At 63.3% G+C, this 20,086-nt stretch overlaps 1 protein-coding gene across 10 annotated transcripts in view; it reads right to left on the bottom strand.

Moving 5' to 3' along the window:
• Nucleotides 1-20,086, bottom strand: part of CCDC57 (coiled-coil domain containing 57) — an 84,338-nt gene extending 64,252 nt beyond the window's left edge. For 9 of the 10 annotated variants that reach the window (XR_009864303.1, XR_009864304.1, XM_062175671.1 and 6 more), the window contains exons 1-3: nucleotides 20,010-20,086; nucleotides 11,029-11,422; nucleotides 5,497-5,605 (exon numbers count right to left, since the gene is read on the bottom strand). Coding sequence is in view for 8 of the 10 variants with exons in the window: in XM_062175671.1 (XP_062031655.1) it covers nucleotides 5,497-5,605; nucleotides 11,029-11,422; nucleotides 20,010-20,055 (549 nt within the window). In the remaining 2 variants the exon portion in view is untranslated. Of the gene's footprint in view, nucleotides 1-5,496; nucleotides 5,606-11,028; nucleotides 11,423-17,411; nucleotides 17,482-20,009 lie in introns of those variants that run through there. The other variant, XM_062175672.1, reaches the window with a different exon arrangement.

Genomic DNA, 20,086 nt, shown 5'->3' with positions numbered 1-20,086 from the left:
CAGGACGCCGACCACTGCCAGGTGGTCCACACAGCACTGCTCCTGACCCAGGACCTCCACCTGTGCGACCACAGGACGCCGACCCACTGCCAGGTGGTCCACACAGCACTGCTCCTGACCCAGGACCTCCACCTGTGGGACCACAGGACGCCGACCCACTGCCAGGTGGTCCACACAGCACTGCTCCTGACCCAGGACCTCCACCTGTGCGACCACAGGACGCCGATCCACTGCCAGGTGGTCCACACAGCACTGCTCCTGACCCAGGACCTCCACCTGTGGGACCACAGGACGCCGACCCACTGCCAGGTGGTCCACACAGCACCGCTCCTGACCCAGGACCTCCACCTGTGCGACCACAGGACGCCGACCCACTGCCAGGTGGTCCACACAGCACTGCTCCTGACCCAGGACCTCCACCTGTGCGACCACAGGACGCCCGACCCACTGCCAGGTGGTCCACACTGCACTGCTCCTGACCCACGACCTCCACCTATGCGACCACAGGACGCCGACCCACTGCCAGTTGGTCCACACAGCACTGCTCCTGACCCAGGACCTCCACCTGTGCGACCACAGGACGCCGACCCACTGCCAGGTGGTCCACACAGCACTGCTCCTGACCCAGGACCTCCACCTGTGCGACCACAGGACGCCGACCCACTGCCAGGTGGTCCACACGGCACCGCTCCTGACCCAGGACCTCCACCTGTGCGACCACAGGACGCCGACCCACTGCCAGGTGGTCCACACGGCACTGCTCCTGACCCACGACCTCCACCTGTGCGACCACAGGACGCCGACCCACTGCCAGGTGGTCCACACGGCACTGCTCCTGACCCAGGACCTCCACCTGTGGGACCACAGGACGCCGACCCACTGCCAGGTGGTCCACACAGCACTGCTCCTGACCCAGGACCTCCACCTGTGCGACCACAGGACGCCGACCCACTGCCAGGTGGTCCACACAGCACTGCTCCTGACCCAGGACCTCCTCCTGTGGGACCACAGGACGCCGACCCACTGCCAGGTGGTCCACACAGCACTGCTCCTGACCCAGGACCTCCACCTGTGCGACCACAGGACGCCGACCCACTGCCAGGTGGTCCACACTGCACTGCTCCTGACCCACGACCTCCACCTGTGGGACCACAGGACGCCCGACCCACTGCCAGGTGGTCCACACAGCACTGCTCCTGACCCACGACCTCCACCTGTGCGACCACAGGACGCCGACCCACTGCCAGGTGGTCCACACTGCACTGCTCCTGACCCAGGACCTCCACCTGTGGGACCACAGGACGCCGACCCACTGCCAGGTGGTCCACACAGCACTGCTCCTGACCCAGGACCTCCACCTGTGCGACCACAGGACGCCCGACCCACTGCCAGGTGGTCCACACTGCACTGCTCCTGACCCACGACCTCCACCTGTGGGACCACAGGACGCCGACCCACTGCCAGGTGGTCCACACAGCACTGCTCCTGACCCAGGACCTCCTCCTGTGGGACCACAGGACGCCGACCCACTGCCAGGTGGTCCACACAGCACTGCTCCTGACCCACGACCTCCACCTGTGCGACCACAGGACGCCGACCCACTGCCAGGTGGTCCACACAGCACTGCTCCTGACCCAGGACCTCCACCTGTGCGACCACAGGACGCCGACCCACTGCCAGGTGGTCCACACAGCACTGCTCCTGACCCACGACCTCCACCTGTGCGACCACAGGACGCCAGTCCACTGCCAGGTGGTCCACACAGCACTGCTCCTGACCCAGGACCTCCACCTGTGCGACCACAGGACGCCGACCCACTGCCAGGTGGTCCACACAGCACTGCTCCTGACCCACGACCTCCACCTGTGGGACCACAGGACGCCGACCACTGCCAGGTGGTCCACACAGCACTGCTCCTGACCCAGGACCTCCACCTGTGCGACCACAGGACGCCGACCCACTGCCAGGTGGTCCACACAGCACTGCTCCTGACCCAGGACCTCCACCTGTGGGACCACAGGACGCCGACCCACTGCCAGGTGGTCCACACAGCACTGCTCCTGACCCAGGACCTCCACCTGTGCGACCACAGGACGCCGATCCACTGCCAGGTGGTCCACACAGCACTGCTCCTGACCCAGGACCTCCACCTGTGGGACCACAGGACGCCGACCCACTGCCAGGTGGTCCACACTGCACCGCTCCTGACCCAGGACCTCCACCTGTGCGACCACAGGACGCCGACCCACTGCCAGGTGGTCCACACAGCACTGCTCCTGACCCAGGACCTCCACCTGTGCGACCACAGGACGCCCGACCCACTGCTTGGTGGTCCACACTGCACTGCTCCTGACCCACGACCTCCACCTATGCGACCACAGGACGCCGACCCACTGCCAGTTGGTCCACACAGCACTGCTCCTGACCCAGGACCTCCACCTGTGCGACCACAGGACGCCGACCCACTGCCAGGTGGTCCACACAGCACTGCTCCTGACCCAGGACCTCCACCTGTGCGACCACAGGACGCCGACCCACTGCCAGGTGGTCCACACGGCACCGCTCCTGACCCAGGACCTCCACCTGTGCGACCACAGGACGCCGACCCACTGCCAGGTGGTCCACACGGCACTGCTCCTGACCCACGACCTCCACCTGTGCGACCACAGGACGCCGACCCACTGCCAGGTGGTCCACACGGCACTGCTCCTGACCCAGGACCTCCACCTGTGGGACCACAGGACGCCGACCCACTGCCAGGTGGTCCACACAGCACTGCTCCTGACCCAGGACCTCCACCTGTGCGACCACAGGACGCCGACCCACTGCCAGGTGGTCCACACAGCACTGCTCCTGACCCAGGACCTCCTCCTGTGGGACCACAGGACGCCGACCCACTGCCAGGTGGTCCACACAGCACTGCTCCTGACCCAGGACCTCCACCTGTGCGACCACAGGACGCCGACCCACTGCCAGGTGGTCCACACTGCACTGCTCCTGACCCACGACCTCCACCTGTGGGACCACAGGACGCCCGACCCACTGCCAGGTGGTCCACACAGCACTGCTCCTGACCCACGACCTCCACCTGTGCGACCACAGGACGCCGACCCACTGCCAGGTGGTCCACACTGCACTGCTCCTGACCCAGGACCTCCACCTGTGGGACCACAGGACGCCGACCCACTGCCAGGTGGTCCACACAGCACTGCTCCTGACCCAGGACCTCCACCTGTGCGACCACAGGACGCCCGACCCACTGCCAGGTGGTCCACACTGCACTGCTCCTGACCCACGACCTCCACCTGTGCGACCACAGGACGCCGACCCACTGCCAGGTGGTCCACACTGCACTGCTCCTGACCCAGGACCTCCACCTGTGCGACCACAGGACGCCGACCCACTGCCAGGTGGTCCACACAGCACTGCTCCTGACCCACGACCTCCACCTGTGGGACCACAGGACGCCGACCCACTGCCAGGTGGTCCACACGGCACCGCTCCTGACCCAGGACCTCCACCTGTGGGACCACAGGACGCTGACCCACTGCCAGGTGGTCCACACAGCACTGCTCCTGACCCACGACCTCCACCTGTGGGACCACAGGACGCCGACCCACTGCCAGGTGGTCCACACAGCACTGCTCCTGACCCACGACCTCCACCTGTGGGACCACAGGACGCCGACCCACTGCCAGGTGGTCCACACTGCACTGCTCCTGACCCACGACCTCCACCTGTGCGACCACAGGACGCCGACCCACTGCCAGGTGGTCCACACAGCACTGCTCCTGACCCAGGACCTCCACCTGTGCGACCACAGGACGCCCGACCCACTGCCAGGTGGTCCACACAGCACCGCTCCTGACCCACGACCTCCACCTGTGCGACCACAGGACGCCGACCCACTGCCAGGTGGTCCACACTGCACTGCTCCTGACCCAGGACCTCCACCTGTGCGACCACAGGACGCCGACCCACTGCCAGGTGGTCCACACTGCACTGCTCCTGACCCACGACCTCCACCAGTGCTACCACAGGACGCCGACCCACTGCCAGGTTGTCCACACAGCACTGCTCCTGACCCACGACCTCCACCTGTGGGACCACAGGACGCCCGACCCACTGCCAGGTGGTCCACACAGCACTGCTCCTGACCCAGGACCTCCACCTGTGGGACCACAGGACGCCCGACCCACTGCCAGGTGGTCCACACAGCACTGCTCCTGACCCACGACCTCCACCTGTGCGACCACAGGACGCCGACCCACTCCAGGTGGTCCACACAGCACCGCTCCTGACCCAGGACCTCCACCTGTGGGACCACAGGACGCCGACCCACTGCCAGGTGGTCCACACAGCACTGCTCCTGACCCAGGACCTCCACCTGTGCGACCACAGGACGCCGACCCACTGCCAGGTGGTCCACACAGCACTGCTCCTGACCCAGGACCTCCACCTGTGCGACCACAGGACGCCGACCCACTCCAGGTGGTCCACACAGCACTGCTCCTGACCCAGGACCTCACGGCACCACAATCAAGGGTGGCTGTGGGCTCGGGCTTGTGCAACTCACTGGTCTCACCTCTTCCTCACCGTCCTGAAGTGCTGGCTCCAGAGTGCTGGAGGCACAATGACAGGACCAGCTGGGCAGCCACAGCTGCAGGGTCTCCAGAAGGCTGTACATGCTCTGATTTGGGGTCCAGTATGGCACTGCGCCCCCATCAGTCAGGACTCACATGTCCAGGAATCGAGGGGTGGAAAAAGGAACAGTACCACTGGCTTTGACCCCACTGACTCACTATCAAAATTCTGCTTCATGTTCCTGCAACTTTCTACTCTGCCAGCCTAGAGGTCTTGGTTCCAGAAAGAGGACGCTTCCTCCAGGGGGCACGGCAACAACTCCTCTGAACTGGAAGTAAAGATGCCACTGGCCACTTCGGACCTCCATACCCCTGGGTCAGCAGGCTCAGAGAGGTTACAGGGCCGGCTAGGGCCACTGGCCCCAACTACCAAGGGGAACTGCCCTACTGTCCACATGGAGGTGAGGGAGCAAGTGTGTCCGGCATACAGGGGACCCCTTAGGGTGTGTTTTAGGGTTGCCATGCCCCGAGTTTAGGTCTGTGTCTAATTACAACAGCCCAATCCAGGCAGGAGCGTGAATGCCGCAGGCCTGACAGGACGAAGGCTGGGCCACCCCATCAGCTTAAGGACCATGGCCCACTGAGACGCTGAAGACGAACAGAAACACAGGGTGGGTAGACAAAGAGCTGCAGCTCCCTCAGTGACCGCACCTTCACAAGCACGCCCCCTCATTTGTTATCACGTCTCCTCTCACACAGAACACGTGCTGACTTCGCATCCTAACGTTTCAGCTATGGGAAACCAGGGGCGAGTAAACGCCACTCAGGGAAGTCACCCCCTTGCTAGGGAGGGGACTGAGGCAGCAGGTGTGTGCGAGTGACTGCAGGTTAGGCCGACGCCCACAGCCCGTACCTGTCTCTGCAGAGCAAGCTCCCCGTCGAGCTCCTCGAGTTTTCTCTGCAGCTTCCACTTCAGACTTTCATACTGTTCCCGATGGTGTTCAACCTCGCCATTCCTGTCACTGTGGTGACAAAACACGGCATTAAGAAAAGCCATGCTGGGCGGCGTGCGGCACGGTGGGTTAAGCCACCACTGCAACGCCAGATCCCACATCCGAGCTGCAGTTCGGGTCTCGGCTGCTCCGACTCCCGCCCCCCCTACAAATGTGCCTGGGGAAAGCAGCAGTAGACGGCCACAGCTCCTGGACCCCTGCACCCACGTGGCAGACCGCAGCAGTTCCTGGCTTCAGCCTGGACTGAAACCAACCATGGTGGTCATCTGGGGAATGAACCAATGGATGGAAGCTGTTTCTGTCTGCTGAGAGGGGGTGCTGTGGCACAGCACATTTACAGCCACAAGGAAGGCCCAGGTCTCCGGGCGTGCCAGTCTACGCCCCAGTACCTGACTTCTGACCGAGCTTCCCGCTGCTGCGAACCCCGCACCGCAGCCCACACCCACACCGTCTGCTGCTGCGAACCCTGCACCGCAGCCCACACCCACACCCAGTCTGCTGCTGCGAACCCTGCACCGCAGCCCACACCCACACCCAGTCTGCTGCTGCGAACCCTGCACCGCAGCCCACACCCACACCGTCTGCTGCTGCGAACCCTGCACCGGAGCCCACACCCACACCGTCTGCTGCTGCGAACCCTGCACCGCAGCCCACACCCACACCCAGTCTGCTGCTGCGAACCCTGCACCGCAGCCCACACCCACACCCAGTCTGCTGCTGCGAACCCTGCACCGCAGTCCACACCCAGTCTGCTGCTGCGAACCATGCACCACAGCCCACACCCACACCGTCTGCTGCTGCGAACCCTGCACCGGAGCCCACACCCAGTCTGCTGCTGCGAACCCTGCACCGCAGCCCACACCCACACCGTCTGCTGCTGCGAACCCTGCACCGCAGCCCACACCCACACCGTCTGCTGCTGCGAACCCTGCACCGCAGCCCACACCCACACCGTCTGCTGCTGCGAACCCTGCACCGGAGCCCACACCCACACCCAGTCTGCTGCTGCGAACCCTGCACCGCAGCCCACACCCAGTCTGCTGCTGCGAACCCTGCACCGCAGCCCACACCCACACCGTCTGCTGCTGTGAACCCTGCACCGCAGCCCACACCCACACCCAGTCTGCTGCTGCGAACCCTGCACCACAGCCCACACCCACACCCAGTCTGCTGCTGCGAACCCTGCACCGCAGCCCACACCCAGTCTGCTGCTGCGAACCCTGCACCGCAGCCCACACCCACACCGTCTGCTGCTGCAAACCCTGCACCGCAGCCCACACCCACACCGTCTGCTGCTGCGAACCCTGCACCGCAGCCCACACCCACACCGTCTGCTGCTGCGAACCCTGCACCGGAGCCCACACCCAGTCTGCTGCTGCGAACCCTGCACCGCAGCCCACACCCACACCGTCTGCTGCTGCGAACCCTGCACCGGAGCCCACACCCACACCGTCTGCTGCTGCGAACCCTGCACCGGAGCCCACACCCACACCGTCTGCTGCTGCGAACCCTGCACCGCAGCCCACACCCACACCGTCTGCTGCTGCGAACCCTGCACCGGAGCCCACACCCACACCGTCTGCTGCTGCGAACCCTGCACCACAGCCCACACCCACACCCAGTGTGCTGCTGCAAACCCTGCACCGGAGCCCACACCCACACCCAGTCTGCTGCTGCGAACCCTGCACCGCAGCCCACACCCACACCCAGTCTGCTGCTGCGAACCCTGCACCGCAGCCCACACCCACACCGTCTGCTGATGGACTGAATCTAATGGAGGGCGGAGACTTGATCTAGGAGGTGGGGCTGCTAGGTCTTTGGGACAGGGAGGGCCCACCCTTGGAAGGTGGCTCTCAGGAAAGGGTTGGTTATTTCTTTTTAAAATTCTTGTTTATTTGAAAGGCAAAGAGAAAGAGAGACAGACATGGAGGTCTTCTATCTGCTTCTGGTTCACTCCCCAAATGCCTGTAACAGCTGGGACTGGGCTAGGCAGACGCTAGGAGACCCCACACCAATCCAGGGCTCCCACAGGAAGGGCAGGGACGCAAGTCTTGAGCCGTCACCTCCTGCCCCCAGCGTGTGCACTGGCAGGAGCTGGATCAGAACTGGAGCCAGGGGGGCTGGCTGTGGTGCAGCTGGTTAATGCCCTGGCCTGAAGCGCTGGCATCCCATATGGGCGCCAGTTTGAGTCCCAGCTGCTCCAATCCAGCTCTCTGCTGTGGCCTGGGAAAGCAGTAGAAGATGGCCAAGTCCTTGGGCTCCTGCACCCACGTGAGAGACACAGAAGAAGCTCCTGGCTCCTGGCTTTGGATTGGCGCAGCTCCAGCCATTGTGGCCAACTGGGGAGTGATCCAGCGGATGGAAGACTTCTCTCTCTGTCTCCACCTCTCTCTGTAACGCTTTGAAATGAATAAAATAAATCTTAAAAAAAAACAAAACCGGAGCCTGGACTCAGGCACGCCAGTGTCCCGAGCAGTGTCCCAAACATACACCTGCGGTTGGTGATTCTTACTTTTTTAAAAAAATTTCTGTAATTTACTCGAACTGCAGAGTGACAGATTTTCCATCTGCTGGTTCTCTCCAAGTATCTACAACAGCTGGGGTTGGGCCAGGCTGAAGCCAGAAGCTAGGACCTCCATCCAAACCTCCCATGTGGGCGGCAGAGGCCCAAGCACCTACGCCATCTGCGGCTGCCTTCTCAGGAGCACTAGCAGAGAGCTGGTCTGGACGCGGATCAGCCGGACCGGAACCGGTGCTAGGCTGCGGGACGCTGGTGTCACAGGCGGCAGCGTAACCCACTGCACCACAGCCCCAGCCCCGGGGTTGGTTATCAAGGCCGAGCTGAGTCTGGCACAGTGCGTGTATGCGTGTGTGTGTACATGTGTACATGTGTGTGTGCATGTGTACATGTGTGTGCGCATGTGTACATGTGTGTATGCATGTGTACGTGTGTGTGTACATGTGTGTGTACGTGTGTGTGTGTGTCTCTCCCTCTCTACTTCCTGGCCAGCCCCACGATCATCCCTCCACACCCACTCCACCACTGTTGGCCTCCATCAGCTGTCACACCAAGGGGGCCACCTAGTCTTGGGCTGTGAACCACCACACTCTAAGGTGAAACAAACCTCCCCTCTCAGTGGCTCCCCCTCCACAGTTCCCCCCCAGCTGTCCCCCCCTCAGCATTTCCCCCTCAGCTCTTGTCCCCCAACTCCTCCCCCATCAGCTCTTCCCCCCAGCTCTTCCCCCACAGCTGCCCCCCTGAGCTGCCCCCCCTGAGCATTTCCCCCCCAGCATCCCCCCCTCAGCTGTCCCCCCTCAGCATTTCCCCCCCAGCATCCCCCCCTCAGCATTTCCCCCTCAGCTCTTCCCCTCAGCTCCTCCCCCATCAGCATTTCCCCCCTCAGCTCTTCCCCCCTCAGTATTCCCCCCCAGCTTTCCCCCTCCACAGTTCCCCCCAGCTGCCCCCCCAGCATCCCCCCCAGCTGTCCCCCCTCAGCTCTTCCCCCCTCAGTATTTCCCCCCCAGCTTTCCCCCTCCACAGTTCCCCCCAGCTGCCCCCCCAGCATCCCCCCCAGCTGTCCCCCTCAGCTCCTCCCCCCTCAGCTGTCCCCCTCAGCTCCTCCCCCCTCAGCATTTCCCCCCCAGCTTTCCCCCTCCACAGTTCCCCCCCAGCTGCCCCCCCAGCATCCCCCTCCAGCTGTCCCCCTCAGCTCCTCCCCCCTCAGCTGTCCCCCCCAGCATCCCCCCCAGCTGTCCCCCCAGCTCTTCCCCCCCAGCATTCCCCCCAGCTGTCCCCCTCAGCTCCTCCCCCCTCAGCTGTCCCCCCCCAGCATCCCCCCCAGCTGTCCCCCCCAGCATCCCCCCCAGCTCCTCCCCCCTCAGCTGTCCCACCCCAGCATCTCCCCCCCAGCTGTCCCCCTCAGCTGTCCCCCCAGCATCCCCCCCAGCATCCCCCCCAGCTGTCCCCCCCAGCTGTCCCCCTCAGCTGTCCCCCTCAGCTGTCCCCCTCAGCTCCTCCCCCCTCAGCTGTCCCCCCCAGCTGTCCCCCCCCAGCATCTCCCCCCCAGCTGTCCCCCTCAGCTCTTCCCCCCCAGCTGTCCCCCCCAGCTGCCCCCCCAGCATCTCCCCCCTCAGCTGTCCCCCCAGCTCTTCCCCCCCAGCATCCCCCCCAGCTGTCCCCCTCAGCTCCTCCCCCTCAGCTGTCCCCCCCAGCTGTCCCCCTCAGCTCCTCCCCCCTCAGCTGTCCCACCCCAGCATCTCCCCCCCCAGCATTCCCCCCCAGCTGTCCCCCTCAGCTCCTCCCCCCTCAGCTGTCCCCCCCAGCTGTCCCCCCCAGCTGTCCCCCCTCAGCTGTCCCCCCCAGCATCCCCCCCCAGCTGTCCCCCCTCAGCTCCTCCCCCCTCAGCTGTCCCCCCCAGAATCTCCCCCCCAGCATCCCCCCCAGCTGTCCCCCCCAGCATCTCCCCCCCAGCACCCCCCCCAGCTGTCCCCCCCCAGCTCCTCTCAGGTGCTCTAGTCAAGGGGAAGGCAAGCTGACCACATCCTGAGCCTGGAGAGCAGGGACGGGCGGGCTGGGACGTCACAGAGCGACGCGGCGCTCTGCTGTCTCTGCCGCTCTGCCTTCAAGCAGATGAACATAAATAAGTAAACATTTTATGAGGAAGAAGGTCACCCACTGCGTGGAGGACAGCTGGCCACACAGGGAGACAGCCAACGCCCGGCCTACAGCAGCAGGGGGAACCGAACACCAACGCGCACGCGGGCTGGGTGCTGCAGACGCCGACCCCCACCGGCTCCCCTGGGCAGGCGTCGTGGGTGTGAGCGCTGCATAGGCAGCGCTGCCGGGGTCCAGTGGCCGCGCTGGCAGGTGACACACAGATGGACTGTGCCTACCCCGGGCCCCCGACCGCGCTTCCTGTGACAGGCAGGTTCCTTGCGGGAGCCCTGGCCGCCACGCCTGTGGGTTCCTGCAGGAGGCCAGGCCCCGAGAGGTCTGGCTCAGACAAGCGGCTTTGCACCCACGGACGTGGTCTCCTCTCCTTGCAGCTGACCTGGTGAACACCGTCCTGCAGCCAGTCACGCCCACGGGAGGCCTTCTGATCACTGCGCCAACCCTCAGGAGAGAGCCAGGAAAAGGACGTGCCGCACCCAGCGTCCCGACGTGAAGCAAAGACAAAGGAGGCCGGGAGCCCCAGAGCAGGCTGCAGGCTGGGGAGCACACAGGGCTCTCCCGCGGCTCTCAATGACTCCCCTCGCTGTCTTCCCTAAGAACTGCCTCTCTCAAACAGGGGTATCCCACTTCTGTGGTTTTAAAAAAGTGATTTAAAGCAGTCTTGACGCTCGAAGAGTGTGTGACCACAGGACTGCTCTCCCACAGACACTCAGAGCCACCACACGATCAGCCTGCGCCCTGCTCCGGGCCACACCCTCACCTGTGCACTCGCTCCAGCTCCAGGCGATGCTCCTGCTGCATCAGCTGGTGCTGCCGCTGCAGCTCCTCGCGCTGCCGGGCCTCCACAGCGAGCGCCTGCCGCAGCTTGGCCACCTCTATCTTGAGCTCGCTCAGCTCGGCCTGCCGGGCCTCCTCCCGGCCGCGGGCCTGGGCCAAGGCGGCGTCACAGCGCTCCAGCTCACTGTCCCGCTCCTGCAGCACCTGCAGGTTGTAGATGAAGTCCTCCTGCAGGCGCCGCAGCCGGCCCTGCGCCTCCTGCACGGCCGCCTCCTGCAGCCGGGCACGCTGCGCCTGCAGCGCCCTCCACTCCTCCTCCTTGCGCGACAGCAGCTCGTTCATGGCCGACTGCGAGCACAGCTGCACCATGGCGGCAGCTGTAAGAGAAGGCAGCACAGGCGGGTCAGGGTCGAGCTCCTTCCACCAAGCCCACCTCAGACCCTCCACGGTTCCCAGGGTCACGGAAACTGGTCACACCTGGGTCTGGGGACGGGGGCGGCCCAGACCTCGGACACAGGCTGTGCGCACCTATGGAGCAGGCTCCACAGCACAGCTGCAGAAGGAGCTGCTGGCTGAGCTGGGACTCAGCCACGGCCCCGCCCAGCCACACTCCTCCCCTGGGGCTGGGGACCCCATCCAGGATCAGCCTCCCCGGACCGCTTATTTCCAATCAGTCACCACTGATACTTTGGCGAAACAACAAAAATAAGGTGCTAGGAAAAATGAAATCAGGAAACAATGATGCAGGATTGGCGCTGTGGCGTAGTGGATGGCGTAGTGGGTAAAGCCACTGCCGGCAGTGCCAGCATCCCACATGGGCGTTGGTTCTAGTCCCGCTGCTCCACTTCGGATCCAGCTCTGCTGTGGCCTGGGAAAGCAGTAGAAGATGGCCAAGTCCTTGGGCCCCTGCACCCACGTGGGAGAACCAGGTGAGCTCCTGGCTTCAGATCGACCGAGCTTTGGCCGTTGTGGCCATTTGGGCCATGAACCATGGATGAAGATCTCTCTCTGCTTCTGCCTCTCTGTAACTCTACCTTTCAAATAAATAAATCTTAAAAAAAATAAAGTTTGCATGCTTTTCTCGAGCATGGACTCCCCTGTGTGCACAGTGAAATAACGATACACACAAAGGAAAAAGGACGCACAACACCAATCCAGCTTTCTCATTCTTGGAGTCAACAGCACAAAACTACTTCGCCAAACTGCCAGCAAGTGCCTACAGGTTCTGCACCTGCCAGGGACCGGCCGCGGAATGGTGCCATCCAGCCAGGCCCACGGCCGGGGGACACCAGGGGCACGGAGGCACCAGAACATGGTCCTGCCCCAAAAGTGCTTTTTCAGCAGGGCTCAGCAGAGACTATTGTTAAGATTTTTTTTTATTTATTTGAAAGGCAGAGAGACACAAAGATTTATTTATTTATTTTAAAGTCAGAGTTACACAGAGAAAGGAGAGGCAGAGAGAGGGCGGGAGGTCTTCTATCCGCTGGTTCACTCCCCAAATGGCAGCAATGACCGGAGCTGCGCTGAACCTGAGCCAGGAGCCTGGAGATTCTTCCAGGTCTCCCATGCGGGTGCAGGGGCCCAAGGACTTGAGCCATCTTCCACTGCTTTCCCAGGCCACAGCAGAGAGCTGGATCGGAACTGGAGCAGCCAGGACTCTAACTGGTGCCCATATGGGATGCTGGTGCTGCAGGTGGCGGCTTTACCTTTTATGCCACAGAACTGTCCCTGAAAGAGACTTTTTAAAAAATTATTTTGGGGGGCTGGCGCTGTGGCATAGTGGGTAAAGCCACTGCCTGCAGCACCGGCATCCCATATGGGCACTGGTTCGAGTACTGGCTGCTCCACTTTCAATCCAGCTCTCTGCTACAGCCTGGGAAAGCAGCGGAAAATGGCCTGAGTCCTTGGGCTCCTGCACCCACATGGGAGACCCAGAAGAAGCTCCTGCCTCCTGGCTTGGGATCGGCACAGCTCCAACTGTTGCAGCCAATTGGGGAGTGAACCAGCGGATGGAAGACCTCTCTCCCTCTCTCTGCCTCTCCTTTTTTCTCTGTGTAACTCTGACTTCAAATAAATAAATCTTTAAAAAATGATTTTTTATTTGAAAGAGTTACAGAGAGAGAGGTCTTGCACTTGGTTCACTCCCAGATGCCCCAACAGCCAGGAGCCAGGAACTGCATCCAGGTGTCCCGCCAAGTTGCAGGGTCCCGAGCAGCTGGCCATCGCCTGCTGCCTGCCCGGCTGCGTCAGCCGGGAGCTGGATGGGAAGTGCAGCAGGCAGCCCTCTACATGGGATGCAGGCGACACAGCAGCAGCTTCAGCCCGCTGTGCCACAGAGGCGGGGGGGGGGGGGGGGCGGTGTGCGTGTCTCCCCGTCAGTCTCATCCCAGAGAATGCAACCAGTCTGATTCCTGGAAAGCGGGTTGTCTTTTTTTTTTTTTTTTTTAAAGATTTATTTTATTTATCTGAAAAGCAGAGTTACAGAGAAAGGAGAGGAGAGAGAAAGATCCTCATCCGCTGGTTCACTCCCCCGATGGCTGCAATGCCCAGGAGCCAGGAACTCCATCCAGGTCTCCCACGTGGGTGCAGGGGCCCAAGCACTCAGGCCGTCTTCCACTGCTTTCCCAGGCCACAGTAGAGAGCTGGATTGGAAGTGGAACAGCTGGGACTCAAACTGGTGCACATATGAGATGCCAATATCACAGGTGGCAGCTTAACCCACTGTGCCACAACGCACCCCCTAGTGGTTTTTTGTTTTTTTTTTTTTTTTTTTTTTTGGACAGGCAGAGTGGATAGTGAGAGAGAAAGACAGAGAGAAAGGTCTTCCTTTTTGCCGTTGGTTCACCCTCCAATGGCCGCTGCAGCCGGCACACTGCGCTGATCCGAAGCCAGGAGCCAGGTGCTTCTGGTCTCTCACGCGGGTGCAGGGCCCAAGGCATCCTCCACTGCCTTCCTGGGCCATAGCAGAGAGCTGGCCTGGAAGAGGGGCAACCAGGACAGAATCCGGCGCCCCCACCGGGACTAGAACCCGGTGTGCCGGCGCCGCGAGGCGGAGGATTAGCCTGTTAAGCCACGGCGCCAGCCCCTAGTGGGTCTTAAGAAGAAGGGGTGGGCATTTGGTCCAGCAGCTGACACTGGTTGAGACACCTGCGGCCCACACTGGAGCTGCCTGGGCTCAGGCCTGGCTCTGGCTCCTGATTACAGCCTCCTGCTAAAGCAGGCCCCAGGAGGCCGTGCTGATGGCTCAAGTACCTGGACATCTGCCAGCCCCGTGAGAGCCTTGGGCTGAGTCCCCGGCTCCCAGCTTCAGCCCCACGGGCATCTGGGGAGTAAACCAGCAGATGGGAGCCCTGTGTACATTGTTTGTCTCTTAAATAAATTTTTAATAGATTTTTTTAAAGATTTACTTATTAATTCGAAAGAGGGGGAGGGGGAGAGAAAGACAATGAGGTCTTCCATCTGCTGGTTCACTCCCCAGATGGCCACAATGGCCGGGACTAGGCCAGGCCGAAGCCAGGAACCAGGATTTTCTTCCGGGTCTCCCACGTGGGTGGAGGGACCCAAGCGATTAGGCCATCCTCCATTGTCTTCCCAGGCCTTCCCAGGCCTTTAGCAGGGAGCTGGATGGGAAGTGGAGCAGCTGGGACTTGAGCCTGCGCCCATGTGGGATGCCGGCGTCCAGGTGACAACTTCACCTGCTGTGCCCCAACGCCGACCCCAGGTTTTTAGATACATATATAAAATCAACCACTGTCTCAGGCCCTGTCCACTCACTCCCAGACCCTGCGAGGGAAGAGGCCGCACGCAGCTCTCAGGGCTGTAAAGTGCGCCAGACCTCAGGCGCAAAGCCAGCGAGGGCTGCTCTACCACCGGCACCGCCCCCGCTCCCGGCCAAGGTGCGGCAGGGGCTCGGACGTAAAACTCGGACACAGGAACAAGATAACCGCACGTCACAGGGTTTCCGTCATGTGTGTATGTTCCACATTAACTTGAGAATTCCGGAGCCAGCCAGCAGCCTCCCAGGGGTCAGCGAGACCACCACCTCTCACAGCTGTGTGTCCACAGCACCCCCACGTGACACCAGCAGCAGCACCCAGAGCGACACTGTGGGAACAGCAAGGAAATTAAAGCAGAAATTGTCTCCAGGATGTGGAGGATCCCAACACAGCCCAGGACTGAAGAAGCTGTGGTGCCTGCTGGGGGCACAGCTGTGTGCCTGCTGGGTGCCCTCCGCTGCCCTGAGCAGCACAGGAGGGACCAGCACCCAGAAAGACCAGGACGGCAAAGCTGAGGACGGGCGCCGAAGGCCCCTGCGAACACGACCCGATGGCTGCCAGAGGACTGCACACACAGCCCGCGCCGCCCGCCGGGAAGAGCACAGGCCTCCTTGGCAAGGCATTCGGGCTGAAGGAAGCTCTGGGGCGATGAGCACATAGGACAGGGCTTGGCAGACCTAGGCTATAGGTCTGCTACGCAGCTCCAACAAAGTGGCCGCTGCGATGGGACTGGACAGGTGAGGCGCTGCACAGGCCTGCTCTGTGGTCATTGCCCCAGGCACCTGCCGGCCCCACCCGTTAAGAACGGTCACGTTGCTAGCAAGCCAGATCCGCTCAGCGTCCTCAGGTGATGCCTCTCCCACCAGGCTCTGCAGCAGGGATGCTCTGCGGTCCCTGTCTGTTTGTCTGTCTGTCTGTCTCTCTCTCTCTCACACACACACACACAGGGCAGGGCCCAGAGGCACAGCCCCTCAGAAGCACCGCCAGGCTCCCCTCCCCGCCAGAATGAACAGACCAACCCCAGGCTGCGGCCTCCTTCAACAGCACCACCATCCGGAAGCAGCCTTGACCTGCTGTCTCTCGGCCTGCACCCACACCTCCAGCAGGACCCCTGAACCGGCTCTCTGCTCCGCACTACCTACTTGTGGCCGCCAAAGGAGGCTTCAAAATGCCTACCCAGGGCTGCCCATTCCACTCAGAAGACCTGGACCCTGGGGCCAGCGCTGTGGTGAAGCGGGTAAAACCACTGCCTACAGCGCCATCCCATATGGGCGCTGGTTCAAGCCCCAGCTGCTCCACTTCCGATCCAGCTCTCTGCTATGGCCTGGGAAAGCAGTAGAAGATGCCCAAGTCCTTGGGCCCCTGCACCCACATGGGAGACCTAGAAGAAGCTCCTGGCTCCCGGCTTCGGATCAGCTCAGCTCTGGCCGTTGTAGACAACTGGAGAGTGAACCAACAGATGGAAGATCTCTCTCTCTGCCTCTCCTTCTCTGTGTAACTCTTTCAAATAAATAAAAATAAATCTTAAAAAAAAAAAGACCTGGACCCTGAGGCACCTGCCAACCCTTGCCACGCTCCTCAGAGCCGGGGCCACGCTGTGGGAGCCCCAGCAGCACCTGGGCTGCACCTGCCGTCTCCCTGGGAGGCCTCTCCCAGCCTCACGCAGGCCCCTCTGCCACCGGACCCCAACTCAGATACCACTCCCAGAAACCCTCCCTCACCTTCCGTGCCCCGGCCCTGACTCCGGTGTAGCAGCTCCACCGCCCAGCCAGGCCGAGCCACAGAAGCACATGCAGTTCAGCCAGGCACTTGCCCCGCTCGGCCCCAGGGAAACAACCAGAACATCAGCAGACACACAACACGGCGCTGCCAACGTCACCGGGCTTTCCGATGACTCAGCGCCCGTGGGCCACTACAACAGCCCTCTGCAGAGATGCACGGGGCGGTCTACGAGGTCTCTGGGGACCACAGGCGCACCCTGTCCTGTGCCGGGTCCCTGCCACCAGGCTCACCTCTTCCCGCCGCCTACGGGTGCTGCCCTGCCTAGAGTACGCGCGGTGCCTGGCCATTCCCAGAGTGGGGTTCAACTCGCTAGCACAGCGCACAGACCCCCAGGCCCGGAGCGGCCTGCACTGCCCACAGCTCCCCTGGACGTCAGCTGTTCCTAGCAGGCCCTGGGCACACGCTGCTCTCTGCTCACAGGCCCCGGGGCCTGGGGCGGTTCTGTCCAGCCAGGCCCCCCTACGGAAGCCTGTGAGAGTGGCAGCCACTGACCTTCTGGAGCTTTGGGGGGAGGTCTCTCCTGCGGTTCTCCCCTCCCCCAGGGCGGCAGTGACTCCACGCGTTCCCCAGCGTCCCCCGGGTCGCCCGGGAGGGGTCCCCTCCCCCAGGACTGGCCCTTTCCCTCCACCAGGGCGCCGCACCTCCCTGCTGCACACAAGCTCCCAGGAGATAAATCCCCAGAGCCCCAGGCTCAGATTAATCAGCTTTGCCATCACAGACTCAGAGTCAGGACCCAGCACGTCTGCAGCGGCAGATGGCTGCGGGCCCAGCTCTCCGGAGGGCAGGGGCCTGTGCCGACGGCACTCACGGCGGGGCCGCGGTCCCCCGGAGAGGCAGTGGCATCGCAGGGGAGGGATGGCACAGGGCAGGGCGCGCTCATGTCTGTTCTAGAACGCTAAGCTCCGGGCGGCGCTCAGCGGTTACGACGTCCTCGTCCCACGTCAGAGTGCCTGCGTGTGACGCCAGCTTCCTTCCAACGAGACCTGGGGAGGCAGAGGTGATGGCTCCAGTGGCCGAGTCCCTGCACTCACGTAGGCCACCTGGGTCGCGTCTAGCCCCAGGCTTCAGCCTGCCCAGCCCCGGCCGCTGGCATTTGAGGAGTGAACCAGGAAGGGCTCTCTGCCTCTCAGAACAGATGTACGTGGACGCACACAAGGGGCCTCTGATCTGCTGGAGGTCTCGGCAAGTTTACCTGTCAGGTCTGCAAGGCAGCTGGAGCCCCTCAGGAAAGCCATCGTCTCCCGCGTGAGGGCAGCCAGCGGGCCCCTCTGAGCCACCCACACCCAGGCCGCACACAGCACCTCAGCCAGCCCGCGCGGGTTAGGCCGGTGGGGAACGCAGCAGCGCCGGCGCTCCCTCACCTGGGGTGGGACTGGGCGGGCAGGCCCTGCGGGGCTTCCTGCGTGCGGAGCGTGAGGCCCGGAAGGCCGCGCTTCCGGTCAGGAGAGGACTCGGACGTCTGCACAGGTCCTGCCAGGGCCAAGGCCGCCAGCCCTGCCAATGCCAAGCCCCTCTTCGAGTGGATGCACACCTCAGAGAGGGCTCAGCCCACGGGATGTCCCAGGCCGTCTGAAAAGGCCGTACCTGGGAGAGGAGCAGCGTCCTGAGCAGCCCGGCGTGGCTGCAGGACCCCCGGCCACAAACCCACGAGCTGGGCAGAGAGGGGAGCAGCGAGCCACGTGGGGCCCTGCCGAGCCCCGGGACAACCTCCCGGGCACACAGGAGTCAGCCACACTCACGTTCAGCTGACTAGCACGGAGCACTGTTTGAGGGTAAACATCTGGCCAGCAGCTAACTGGGAAAACAAGCAGCCGCAGATTTTAAATTCAGACGAGCGGCAGAAGGCTCACCTAGAAAGGTCAAAGTCAGCCCCAGGGCCGGCGCCACAGCGCAGTGCCAACATCCCATACAGACACCAGCTCAAATCCCGGCTGCTCCTCTTCCCAGCCAGCTCCCTGCTATGGCCTGGGGAAGCAGAGGGAGACGGCCCAAGTGCTTGGGCCCCGCACCCGTGAGGGCAGACGCGGAAGCAGCTCCTGGCTCCAGAGCCATCTGGGGAGGGAACCAGCAGATGGAAGACCTTTCTCTCTCTCGGGAACTCTACCTCTCAAATAAATAAATAAAATCTTAAAAAAGGAAAATAAGCCAGTCCCCAGGCACTTATGAACACCCCACCTGGGCACGACGGCGGGCAGACACCCAGGACAACCACCTCTCTTTTTCTTTCATTTTTATGAAACTTTTACTTAGCAGAGTGACAGGGACAGAGAAAGAGCTCTGTCCACTGGGTCACTCTCCGACGGCTGCACCAGGCAGGGCTGAGACAGCAGAAGCCGGGAGCCAACAACTCTACCCAGGTTTCCCACAAGGGAGGCAGGAACCCGGAACCCGAGGACTTGAACCATCACTGATGCCTCCAGGAAGACAGCACAGGAGGAGGACAGGAATAAAATGGAGGGGAAACTCCAGGGTCACGGAGCTTCGCGCTCAGACTCAGGCCACTTTTGGACCCACACAGATGCTCCGTGTACCAAAACCAGGCCGGACGGAGACCAGCGAGGCCACCAGTAACAGCCACCGCAGCGCCTCTGGGAAACCCTGGCTGCACAGCGGAGGATACGCGGAAACCAGGCCGAGGTGGGAGGCTCCAGGCCGCAGGGACCACGCCGGGGCAGCGGGCAGCAGCGCGCACAGCACAGCGCGGGCTGGCCGGGCTCAGGGTGAGCGCCCAGGCAGACTCGCGGCCTGGAAGGAGCAATGAGCCCGCCCGGCGCCAACCCCGGATTCTGAACCAGGGCCTCGCGCAGTGGCACAGGGCTGGGAGCCCCACGGCCCGCAGCGAGGACTCGGGAAACCTCAGAAAGCGAACACCTGCACGGGCCACGGCGTCTCCCACGACGTCCCACAGGGACACACGTGACCCAGGCTAAACCAGCAGTGACCGGCCCAACCCGCGGGTGTCCACCGGGTTCCCTGGGGTCCGATCCAGCTCCCCGCCCGTGGCCGGGAGGGCAGCGAGGGCGCCCGGGTCGGCGGCCCCGCACCGTGTGGGACCCGCGTGGGGTCCAGGTCCCCGGCTGGGGACACCTGGGGGGTGACCCCGCCGATGGCAGCGCTCTCGCTCCCCCCCCCGCACCTCTGCCTTTCAAATAGCTACCAACCCTAAAAGTCACGGTTTCCCTCACCGATTTTCTAGCCCCAACCGCCCGACTTGAGCGGGACCAGGACGGGGCGGGGACCCCAGAGGGGCCGAGGCCGGGGCGCTCCGGCGCGGACAGGTGGGCGGGCAGGGGGGCCCGCAGCGCCCCCGCCGCGCCCCTGCCCCCCCCCACACACTGGGCCACTCGCCTGGGTCCGACCCGACCCCGCCCGCGGCGCCGCCCCGCGACCACCGCCCGCGCCTCACCGGGAACGCCGGCCCCGGGCGACGCCCAGCCCCGCCGCGTTGCCATAGCGACCGAGTCCGCCGCCCGCGGTCCGGGC

The sequence above is a fragment of the Lepus europaeus genome, chromosome 18 (genome assembly GCF_033115175.1).
Source record: "Lepus europaeus isolate LE1 chromosome 18, mLepTim1.pri, whole genome shotgun sequence".
NCBI classification, from domain to species: Eukaryota; Metazoa; Chordata; class Mammalia; order Lagomorpha; family Leporidae; genus Lepus; species Lepus europaeus.
Note: the sequence above shows the minus strand (reverse complement) of the source record. Positions and strands in the feature narration are given on the sequence as shown.